Source organism: Propithecus coquereli, unplaced genomic scaffold (genome assembly GCF_000956105.1).
Source record: "Propithecus coquereli isolate 6110/MARCELLA unplaced genomic scaffold, Pcoq_1.0 Scaffold314, whole genome shotgun sequence".
NCBI classification, from domain to species: domain Eukaryota; kingdom Metazoa; phylum Chordata; class Mammalia; order Primates; family Indriidae; genus Propithecus; species Propithecus coquereli.
The window spans coordinates 3,140,360-3,152,015 of record NW_012148775.1 but is presented as its reverse complement, the minus strand read 5'-3'; the positions used below and the strand labels follow the sequence as shown (position 1 = coordinate 3,152,015).

At 47.8% G+C, this 11,656-nt stretch overlaps 1 protein-coding gene across 1 annotated transcript in view; it reads left to right on the top strand.

Annotated features, from left to right (window-relative positions):
- The window catches only part of SVOP (SV2 related protein homolog (rat)), a 63,327-nt gene extending 52,549 nt beyond the window's left edge, over nt 1–10,778 (top strand). Inside the window, exons 13-17 of the mRNA XM_012650222.1 lie at nt 3,331–3,438; nt 5,584–5,695; nt 6,498–6,579; nt 9,227–9,316; nt 10,429–10,778. Of these exons, the coding sequence (XP_012505676.1) occupies nt 3,331–3,438; nt 5,584–5,695; nt 6,498–6,579; nt 9,227–9,316; nt 10,429–10,635 (599 nt within the window). The 3' untranslated portion in view covers nt 10,636–10,778. The remainder of the gene's footprint in view (nt 1–3,330; nt 3,439–5,583; nt 5,696–6,497; nt 6,580–9,226; nt 9,317–10,428) is intronic.
- The last annotated feature ends 878 nt before the right edge of the window (nt 10,779–11,656 follow it).

Genomic DNA, 11,656 nt, shown 5'->3' with positions numbered 1-11,656 from the left:
ACATGAACATTTCAGAGAATAGACAGCGATTCATGAATCAGCAGAAAAGAGCTGAAGAAAGCAGGAACAAGGAACAAAAAGAGGATGGGTTGTTTCAAAGTGACTTTTCTTATAGGGTTAAAACAGAAGGGACTTCCTTTTCATGCCAGCTCAGGTGGGCTCCTTCATAGAGGTTGCTGCTGTGAATCTTCTTTTTTTTTTGCAACGTGGCTCCTTTAAAAGTTCAGTTTGATTACGTCACTTAGCAAAAGTGACTCCATTTTGGTTTGGCCTGGACTGCCAGGCCCTGGTGCAGGAAGCCGAATCAAAACAGTGGCCTCCCATAAGCTTAAACATAAGGTACACACAGAAGCAAGATAAAAAAATTGTTTCATTAGTTAAAGTGGAACAGTAGCCTTGACACACCTAGTAGAGGTTAGTTGGTAGTTTCTGATTCCTTAAGTTACTCTGGGTTGGGTTTCAGGTTTGCTTACGCGGGAATCTAGAATGCAGGAGTGGTCTCAGCCTAACAGCCTCCCAATTAATTTTTTTCTACCAGCATTTAAGGGGAAAATTGCATGTAGGTTAAAATGATCATTGCTAATCCCCTAAAGAGCCCCACGTAGTACAGTACTCAGAGTTTTATGGAAATAATCCCGCAGCAATTGTAATGTGCACATTAAGTTTGAGAACCAGGTTGGATCTCCACCCTGGCCACATAATAGAATCATCTGGAAAGCTTTTAAACAATGCCCAGGCCAATTTAATCAGTATCTCAGGGGTGGGGGGGGTGCGAGTGAAGCCAGGGCATTAGCAACTTTCAAAAGCTCCTCGTGTGATTCTGTTGTGCAGCTGGAGGTGGGAACCACTGGACAAAGGGAAAGAATAAAAAGAAAATTCTATATGTGGATGTCTGTGCTTTTAAACCCTTCCACATTTAAAATAATACTAGATTCCTAGCATTGAACCCAGATTGGAGGATAAAGGACTCAAGTTCCTGCTTGTCTTTAAGGTTTGCCCAATTATCCTTTTTCATATTAAGCCTCGATAATCTTAGGTAATAGTTTTGTTTATTGGCATAAGGACTTAACGAGATAGTGGAGTCACAGCTCACTGGGGGGTGGGGAGAGTCGACGTGAAACGCTCTGCGGAAGAGCCTCGGTTTAGGTTCAGCTGTAGGGTTTGGTATTGATCGAACGTAGATTGCATCCCCTAATACTAGCACTTAAGCTAAACAGAGGATCCAGGGCAATGTTAAAAAGCAGGGGTTGGCAAACTTTTTCTATAAAGGGCCAGGAAGTAAATATTTCAGGCTTTGTGGGCCATGCAACTCTGGCGTCTGTAGCAGGAAGTCGGCTATGGGCAATATATAAATGAGAAACATTGCTTGTGTTCCAATACAACCTTATTTATGAACACAGATTTGAATTTTATATAATGTTTATGACTGAGAAATAAAAATAAAATTCTAACCCCCCACCCAACCGAATGGACCCCTTCTTGGCCCAGGGGACCCCAGAGAAATCTTTAAAACTGAGTTGCTGACCACGACAGGACGGGAGGTTGGACATGCTTTGTTATACCCCCTCTCTCACTAACAGCCGTTAGGCTGTCTTTCCTAAGGGCTAAAGGGAAACCAGCCCTTTCAAAGACTTATTCTACTGCTGAGTTCAACCAACCTCCTGAATCTGCCCCTCCCTGCAGCACAATAATGGACCAACATTCCTTCCTGGCAAGAGACCACGGACGTGGAGTATTTCTGGCCAGTCTACAGAAGCTGCACACAGACAGACTTCATGTCCTCTGCTTCAACTTTTGACTTATAAAGGCTAATTGTAATATATTTAAACATCAAGTCTCCACCCCAAGGTGAACACTGGGACCATGTTACACCTATATTAGCCTACTATGCACGTGCACACCTCCCCTTCATGAATATTTATAGCTCCCCCTATAACCTGTTGAATATGTTAATTACCAAACCATTCAGCATAAATATCTCGTCCTATCCTTCCCTCCCTCAAAGTGCTTGCTTTTGGCTTCTGCCCAAGGCTATGCTTCCCACCCTGTCAGGATGACCAGACTGCAGGCTGCAATGCTTTAAGGGAAACAAAGCTCTCCTTTACAAATTTATGAACATCGTGAGTCTTCAGCTGACAGCCTCATGAATTCTTTTGATTCCTAAAAATCATTTGAAAGTGTAAAAACCATTTTTAGTACATGGGCCAGGCAAAAAGAGGCAGGGATCAGATTTGGTGCACAGGTCAGAGTTTGCCCTTCAACCTCTTTCATGAGGGTGCTAATCTCATTTGTGAGGGCTCTGCTCAAATCACTTCCCAAAGACCCCGCCTCTTAGTACCACCGCCATGAGGATTAGGTTTCAACGTGAATTTTTGTGGGGACATCTTTCAGACCATGGCACCTCTATCTTTAAGAGACCAGTCCTATAATTTGAGACTAAAGCAAGGTCTGAAAGAAAGCAGTGGAGAGTTCATCCTTCATTATTAACTCAGCCTGAACCGAGGGTAAAAATTGTATTTCCAGCACCTCTTTGGCCACTGGGTTCCACTCTGATTCACTTTTAATAAACAGGTAGAAGGGGGTGTGTGTGTGAGGTATATGCACAGGTGATGAGCATGTATCAGTTACCTATTGCTGTGTAACAACATTACCACAAACTTAGTAGCCTGAAACAACACACATTCATTATTTCATAGTTTCTGTGGGTCAGGAGTCAGGGCACGACTTAGCTGGGTCTTTTGCAAAGCTGCAATCAAGGCACCAGCAGGACTGAGTTCTCACCTAGAGGCTCGACTGTGGAAGGACCCTCTGCCCCACTTATGTGGGTTGTTGGTAGCATTCAATTGCTTGTGGCTGTAGGGCCCAGAGCTTCAGATTCATACCAGCTGTCGGCTGAGACACCTTCATACTAGAGGCTGCCCTCAGTTCCTTGCCGTGATGGTCACCAACATGGCCACTTGCCCTTCACAGTCAGCAAAGGAGAGAGTAAGAGACAGTCCCAGCAAGACGGGCATTGCAAACTTACATAATAGTCACACACGTCCCATCTCCTTTGCTGTGCTCTATTGGCTAGAAGCAAGTCACACATCCCAGGGGAGGGGATCACACAAGAGTGTGAGTACCAGGAGGTGGAGATCAGGGGACCACCCTAGAGTCTGTGTGCCAAAAAAACACCTGCTATGTGATGACCTTGCACAGTGGTTTTATTAGCCCCAGTTTTATGAGAAAATTCATACCCAAGGAAGGAAGTATGGGGAACAAGAAGATGTGACTTAAGGCTGTGTATGACTCATTCTCTCTCTCTCTCTTTCCACCCGCCCCCGTCCCCAGTCTCCAGTCGGAAGAAGGCAGTAGAGGCAAAATGCAGCCTGGCCTGTGAGTACCTGAGTGAGGAGGATTACATGGACTTGCTGTGGACCACCCTCTCCGAATTCCCAGGTGAGGGACCTGTGCAAGGTGAGGCTGGGGCAGGGAAGCCTGAGAAGATGACAGTTGTTCAGCTGGTGGCTCTGTCTGTGCCACTTGGAAGCAAATTCCATTTCTAGGTCAGCCAGGGAATTTTTTTTTTCTCAATTCTCAGCTACAAGTTGTCAAGAACTGTGACAGGTCTCAGATTTTACCCTACTTGAAGGCTAACAAGTTAATCTGCCCAGTTTGATGCATGCTGATAGAAGACATGAGACTCCTGGGTCAGAGACAAAAGACTATTACAGCGAGCAGCATGAGCAGTGTACTGGTGACAGTTTCCCTTGCCCCCAAGTCCCATGGGGATGAGAAAGGACCCAGGTGGATGCTAACACATGCAATGGATTTGCAACACAACTGAGGAACCCAAAGTTTAGGGAACCTCAATCTTTTATAATGGGCTTCCAGAAATCTGCCCAACCTCTGCCTCAAAGGGAGACATCATCTTTATTATATTAGGCAATAAACAAAAGTGTCCTTTGATCCACAGGGAGGCAGTATCTCTACCTTCTAAGGCTGTTTGCAATACAAACAACCTTGACACAATAGTCTGGAACAGAAGGGCAGCTAATGCCTCCGCTCACAAGATGTACAGGAATATGAGAGACCCATGGAGAATTAGAATTGTCCCCTAACACCAGACACATTGGGAAGGATCGGTGGAGCATGAAAAATACAAATCTGGCTGGGTGCGGTAATCCCAGCACTTTGGGAAGCTGAGGCGGGAGGATCAGTTGAGGCCAGGAGTCTGAGACCAGCCTGAACAAGAGTGAGACCCCATCTCTACAAAAAATGGAAAAATTAGCCATGTGCCTGTAGTTTCAGCTACTCAGGAGGCTGAGGTGGGAGGATCGCTTGAGCCCAGGAGTTCAAGGCTACAGTGAGCTATGATGGCACCACTGCCCTCCAGCCTGGGTGATAGTGTGAGACCCTGTCTCTAAAAAAATAAATTAAATAAATAAGCACATAAATAAAACCCTTTCCTCATATAGCTTAGCAGGTAAGATTGAAGGCTCGGAAGTTAAATCAGCATGGCTAATCTCCATTTCTGTGACTTTACCTCTCTGAAACTCAGGTCCTTCTTCTCTTGATTTATTATGTTGCTTGTCTTAGTTTTTTTTGTTCATGGATGCATTCTAAACTCCTAGAACAGTTCCTGACACAATGGGCACTTAATTTATTGACCGAATAAATGTGGAAAATGGGACTATTAATAGCATTTATTTTAGAGGGTTTTTTTGATGATTAAACAATATAATAGATGTAAAAATACTTAGCCCACATTTAATTATTATTAATAAAAAGTACTATGCTATACTATACTAGCTCTACCAAGGTGGAGTGTATTATTTTTTTAGTCCCAGTTTACAGATGAAGAAGCTGAGGTTCAGGGGAGGCAAGGGACTAGCCTGAGGCCACACAACAAGTTAGAGGCAAGTGGAGGCCTTAGAACCCAGGTGTTTCTGTCTCCCAGTCCAGGTGTTCCCCTGCTTGGATGCAGTGAATGCCACCATTCAGGCTCCTGTTGGTGCCTGTATTCGTTATCTGTTGCCATGCAACACATCGTCCCAACATGCAGTGGCTTAAAACAACACACACTCATTATCTCACAGTGGCCATGAGTCAGAAATCCAGGAGTGGCTCACCTGGGTCCTCTGCTTCAGCGTATTTCACACGGCTGTAATCAAGGAGTTGGCCCAGGGTCTGCGGTCTCATCTGAAAGCTTGACTGAGGCAGGATCCACTTCCACACTCGCTCACGTGGTTGTTGGCGGGATTCAATTCCTCGAGGGTAGTTGGAAGGAGGGTCTCCGTTTTTCACTGGCTGTTGGCCAGAGATCTACCTTCAGTTCCTTGCCAGGGGGCTTCTCCATCAAGGCAAGCACATGAGAAGAGCCAGGGATAGGGAATGCTAGCAAAACAGAAGTCACAGTCTTTTATAACCTCATCTCGGACGTGACACTCCATCAGTTTTGCTGACTTCTAGTCATTAGAAGTGAGTCACTAGGTCTAGTCCACTCCCAAGGGGAGGGAGGGATGATACAGGGTGTGCATACCATGGTGGGGGTCGTTGGGAACCACACTGGCAGCTGCCTGCCACACCCTGCTCCCCTTCCAGGCGTCCTCGTGACTCTGTGGATCATTGACCGCCTGGGCCGCAAGAAGACCATGGCTCTGTGTTTCGTTGTCTTCTCCTTCTGCAGCCTCCTGCTGTTTATCTGTGTTGGAAGGTGGGTTATCAGGCTTTAGGTAGGGCCTCTGATGTGGGTGGGGGCAGGAGGGCACTTTGGCCCCAGTCTCGCTCTAATAAATTTAGACTTTTGACATCATCTCCCAATGAGATCATGCACGTAGCCATTTAATTTATATATGTGTTAAATCTCAATTTATCCAGTGGGAATATTTAATATTTCAAATAGACCCTGTTTTTAAATCCCATTTTGGCATTTTTCTATTTTTCCATCTACCAGGAACCTCAAAATATAGAAGTAGCCTGTGCCTCTCTTGACCTCTGAGAGGCCCCAGACCAAACCCAATGAGGGATCTTTTGGCCACGTCTTGGTTTGAGGAAGGTCGAGACATGTAGCTTAAACCCTGAAATGTTGGTGTTCTGGGAAGTCTATGGGAACAATGGAAGAGAGGGCTGAGGACCAGAATTATCCTAAAAATAGTGAATAGTAGTTTACTTTCCCTAGCACAGCTGGTTCCTGGTTCAATTCCTGCCCCAGCAAGTTCCTGTCCGGGCTTTCAATTATTTATATCTCTTCTCCCCAATCTTGCCCCCAAGCTGGGTACCAGAGATACTCCACCCTCTCAACCTGATGCTTTGGAGAATGACAATCTTACAAAAGCAGGCCTTTTGGGTGGTCCTGGAACACGCATGCCTGTCTGCATGAATGTGTGCTGGGGGGGAGGTGACCTCTGCCAATTTGCGAGGGTATAAATTTCACCTGGGAAGATAGCACTTTGCCGAAACAAGCAGATAGAAAAAAGCAAATAACCATCATCTGCTTTTTTTCCCCCTCTCCCTAGAAATGTGCTCACTCTGTTACTCTTCATTGCCAGAGCGTTTATTTCTGGAGGCTTCCAAGCAGCCTATGTTTACACACCTGAGGTAGGAGGGGTGTCTGGGAAGAGCGGGGGCAGGGAGGGGGGAAGCTCTGCCTCCGGAAACACCCAGCCTGGACTGCGCAGAATGAAATTTGTCTCTGGGGTTGGGTGGTGACTGTGAAGCCCTTCATTATTTCAGCTTATTTTTCAGCTATTTTTCCCACTCCTAGAAGCTTATGCTCAGTGTCAAAATTGCAAATTTTATATAACTGTCTAAAACCAAACTGAAAGAGCCCCACATTCTCTCCTGCTGGAGGCAACCATCTTGAATAGTCCAGTGTGTATGTTTCCAGATGTTTTTTCATAAGCGTATATATGTTGGTGCATGCTATTAGTTGAAGTGAGTAAACGGGTAATTGAGAAGAGTTTTATAAAGAAACGAGTTACAGTGGTGTGAGGTAGGGATTAGGGAAACCCACAAGTGGCAGAGCAGTGCCCCAGGGCTCACAATGGGGCAGAGGTGGCTGGGGGAACTGCCACCCAAGGCCAATAGGGTGCAGGGAGGTGGCTGTCAGGGTCTCAGGAGAGAGTTATGTGTGATTTCTAGTGGAGGGACACAGATGAAGTTCAAATTACAGTATTCATTAATAAAGTTTTATTGGAACACACCACACCCTTTCATTTACTACTATTGTGTCTACACTGCTTTTGTGCTACATTGGCAGAGTTGAGTAGCTGCCAGAAACCCTATGGCCCTCAAAGCCCAACATATTTACTTTCTGGTCATTTAAGAAAGAGTCCACCGGGCCAGGCGCGGTGGCTCACACCTGTAATCCTAGCTCTCTGGGAGGCCGAGGCGGGCGGATTGTTTGAGCTCAGTAGTTAGAAACCAGCCTGAGCAAGAGCGAGACCCCGTCTCTACTAAAATAGAAAGTAATTAATCGGACAACTAAAAATACATAGAAAAAATTAGCTGGGCATGGTGGCGCATGCCTGTAGTCCCAGCTACTCGGGAGGCTGAGGCAGGAGGATCGCTCGAGCCCAGGAGTTTGAGGTTGCTGTGAGCTAGGCTGACGCCACGGCACTCTAGCAGGGGCAACACAGTGAGACTCTGTCTCAAAAAAAAAAAAAAAAAAAAAAAAACAGAAAGAGTCCTCCGACCTCCGGCTTAAACTAACCTAGCTGGCTACTTGGGTTAAATAAATTTTAAGTGATAGAATTCTGTGCACCCATTAGAAATCATACTAGTATTATAGAAGATAAATATGGACATGGGAAATGTCCACAATCCTTTTCTAAAAGAAAAATATTCTTCAAAGTAGCACACACAGAAGTATCTAGTGGACAGAATGATATCCTCTCTGGGATTTGCTTCAGTGTAACTCAGGAGGGAAAGAGGATAAGAAAGGTGTTCCTAAAATAAGCACAGGTTACAGTGCTTGGTACTAGGGAATTTATTAGACCATTTTACTTGAGTCTATTCTTAAAATTCTCCATAATAGAAAGAAAAAATGGGATTATAATACTAATTCGTTTTTAAAAATTACATTGAGGCCAGACATAGTGGCTCATGCCTGTAATCCCTGTACTTTGGGAGGCTGAGATGGGAGGATCACTTGAGGCCAGGAGTTCGAGACCGGCCAGGGAAACATAGCAAGGCCTCCTCTCTACAAAAAATAGCAAAATTAGCCAGGTGTGGTGGCGCATGCCTGTAGTCCCAGCTACTTGGGATGCTTAGGTAGGAGGATTGGTTGAGCCCAGGAGTTTGAGGTTGCAGTGAGCTGTGATGATGCCACTGCACTCTAGCCCAGGCAATAGAGTGACACTTTGTCTCAAAAAAAAAAGAAAAAAAAAAAGAAAGAAATCCTAAAGTAAAGTGTTTTGACACAATAGAAACTTCTCACTTGTGAAAGTGTTCAACATGGATGATCTTGGTTGGGGGACAGCTTTCCTCCCCACAGTGGTTCAGGCACGCAGACTCCTTGCATCTTGTGATTTTGCTTCAGGGGACATTTGGCAATGTCTGGAGATGTTCTGCGTTGTCGTAATGGGGGGCAGGGGGACAGAAGAGCTACTGGCATCTAGTGGGTAGGATGCCGCTAAACATCTTAGAATGCACCGGAAAATCCCTCGTGACACAGAATGACTCATCCCCAAACATCCGTGGTTCCCAGGTTGAGAAGCGCTGTCCTAGGGCCCCGGAGTCCTCCCCGCAGCCAGCAGACAGGGGAAGGGAGTAGAGAAAACACTCCCCCTTGGCCTGGAAGTTGCACAACCCTTCTCATTTTGCCCAGGGAAGAGCTAGGCACGTGGCCCCTACTGGGTACAAACTGAGAAGCCGTAAACATTTCAATCTCTTTATGAAATTCCTTGAAAGCCCAGGACCAGTGCTGCAAGCTGCACTCATGAAAAGTGGAAGGTAGAGCAATACCTGGGGCCTGAATGTGCAGCAGTTCCTGGCGGAGGAGTCTTTGGGGATCCCCCCTCCCAGGGGAAGGAGGACCCCCTTCCTGGGTTCCCACCCATGGTTCAGCCTCTTGCCCTCTTTCTCAGTTGAACCTCCCATCCTCTTTGGGATGAGAGTCCCCATCCAACACCCAGGGGATTGCTCTGGCTTCAGGCCTGTGCGTGGGGTCGGTCCCATCAGCCCAGAGCTGCAGAGAAGGAGGAATCTGCACTTTCCCAAGCCCCCGTCCACCGCTGTGTTGCAGGTCTACCCCACGGCGACTCGGGCGCTGGGCCTGGGCACCTGCAGTGGCATGGCAAGAGTCGGTGCCCTCATCACGCCGTTCATTGCCCAGGTGGGTGTCGCCTGCAAATACAGAGGGGCGGGGGTGACCAAACCCAATGCACGGCCAGCAGTTACTATTTGTTGACTATCTGCAGTGCCCTGTGTACAGTGGCCTATTTTATCCTACGGACACACCCTCGGAGAGAAGAGACGTTGCTTGCAGATGAGAAAATTGAGGCTCCGAGGATAAATGGACTTGCCCAAAGCCCTGAAGCCGGGCAGTAGACAAGCCGGGAAAGCAAAGCCAGGTCTTTCCTGTGCCAAAGACCCGGGGCTGCCAGGAATTTGGCTGAAAACAATCTGGACGAAAACAAGTCAGCCAACGTGATTTAGTAGAAAACAAACGTCCCAGTTCCTGCTTTTTGAGTTGGATGATTAGATGTGATTGCAGCATCATGCAGCTCTTCGTGTGTCTCGAAGCATCGCTACCCAGTTTTATAGATCTTGTTAAGTCTTTTTGCTTTTTGAATATCTAATTTTTTTCTGTTTGCATCACTTTTTTTATTGAGGTAAAAGTCATTTAACATTAAATTAACCATCTCAAAGGAAACAATTCGGTGGCTTTCAGCACATTCCTATTGTTGTACCACCACCATCTCTATCCAGCTCTAAAACATTCCTGTCACCCCAAATGGAAACCCTGTTCCCACTAAGCAGTCTCTTCCCATTGAGCCCAGCCCCTGCCGAGCACCCATCTGCATTCTGCACGGTGCCAGGTGGCAGGTGCATCCAGGTAGCTTCTCATTGGGAAGCGACCCTGTCCTGTGCCCTTCGGCAGAAGAGGAACTGGGATTCAGCGCTGTCGCGTGCTTTGCCCCATGCCATGAAGCTAGGAAGTTTGGACAGCCATGGGCCCGGGAGACAGTGTAGTTATAAGGAGTCCAGACTTGAACCTGACAGACCTGAGCTCAAATCCCAGTCCCATCCTTATTATCTGTATGAACTTGGGTATACCGCTTAGCCTTTTTGAGCCTCAGTTTTCCCCTCTGTAAAATGGGGATGAAGTACTTAGCTCATAGAGCCGCAGCATGGAATGCTTATGAGAGGGCCTGGTGTTATCAGTGTTATTTGATGGCTGGTGATACCAATGCTTCATGCTCTCACCTGTGTCTCCCTCCCCAGGTGATGTTGGAATCGTCCGTGTACCTGACTCTGGCGGTTTACAGTGGCTGCTGCCTCCTGGCCGCCCTGGCCTCCTGCTTTTTGCCCATTGAGACCAAAGGCCGAGGACTGCAGGAGTCCAGCCACCGGGAGTGGGGCCAGGAGATGGTCGGCCGAGGGGCGCACAGTGCAGGCGTCACCAGGTCGAACTCTGGTTCTCAGGAATAGTGACTGATGGGGGGCTGAACTGGTCTTTGAGGCTGCAGAACTTGGGGGAGCTGCAGGAGCCCAGCTGGGGCACTGATCGTCACTGCCGACATCAAGAACTCACCCAAGAGGACGACCTGGACCGACAGGGTTTTGTGTCTTGACTCCGTTTGCTCATATTCATTGAGGTCCACCCGGGGATGGGGAGTGTTGGCTCTAGGGGGTTCTCTGTACCTGTGGGGGAAGGTTTGTTAACAACCTGAGGATCTGCATGGGAAAACTACCACACTAGGAGGGTCCGGTGATGCCAGCAGCCAACCAGATGCTACCCAGAGTCACCTGGTTACACCCTTGGAGATCAAGAACCAAACGTTCCCTGTAGATACAGTCCAGGTCCGGGCAACACCTGCCGTCCACTGACCGGACCTGTTCAGTGGGTTTCTCCCACACCCCTGGCCCCAGGCTTTCTTCTCTGAGATTGCGGGTGGCCTAGGTGTGGCTGAGCAGCTTTTTCTGGGGTCAGAAAAACACTTCCTTGGCAGGGGCCCCACCAATGCCTCCCCAGGGCCTGCCGAGTGGAGACTCTGGCAGACGGATGTGCATTTGAACTCGAGCCACATGCTCTGGCCTGGCCCTCTCTGGGGTTGCTGTGTCCGGCTCCGGGAGATCCAGATGTGTCCCTGGGGACAGCTGAGCTTGTACCAGATGACGGCCTCAGAGAGCTGTTGCTCCCCAGGAATGGGGACTGAGGCCAAAGGGAGGTGAGAATCAAGGCCAAAGCCAAAGCAGGGGAAGCGGGGAAGGCCATGCCGGGCTTCTTCTCTGGCCCCCTCCTTGGTTGGGCTGAATCATGATTCTTGGGGAAGGAAAACCATTGACTCAGGTTTCAGGGATTTGGATTTTGTGCACGGGTAGCTGGTTGGATGGGCGGAGAAACCAAAAGGATGCTACACCAACCACCCCCTCCCATCGGGATCAGGGGACCAGGAATCAGGGGCTGTCTTGGTCTTTCCACAAAGGTGCCCCTGGGATTCCAGCGCTG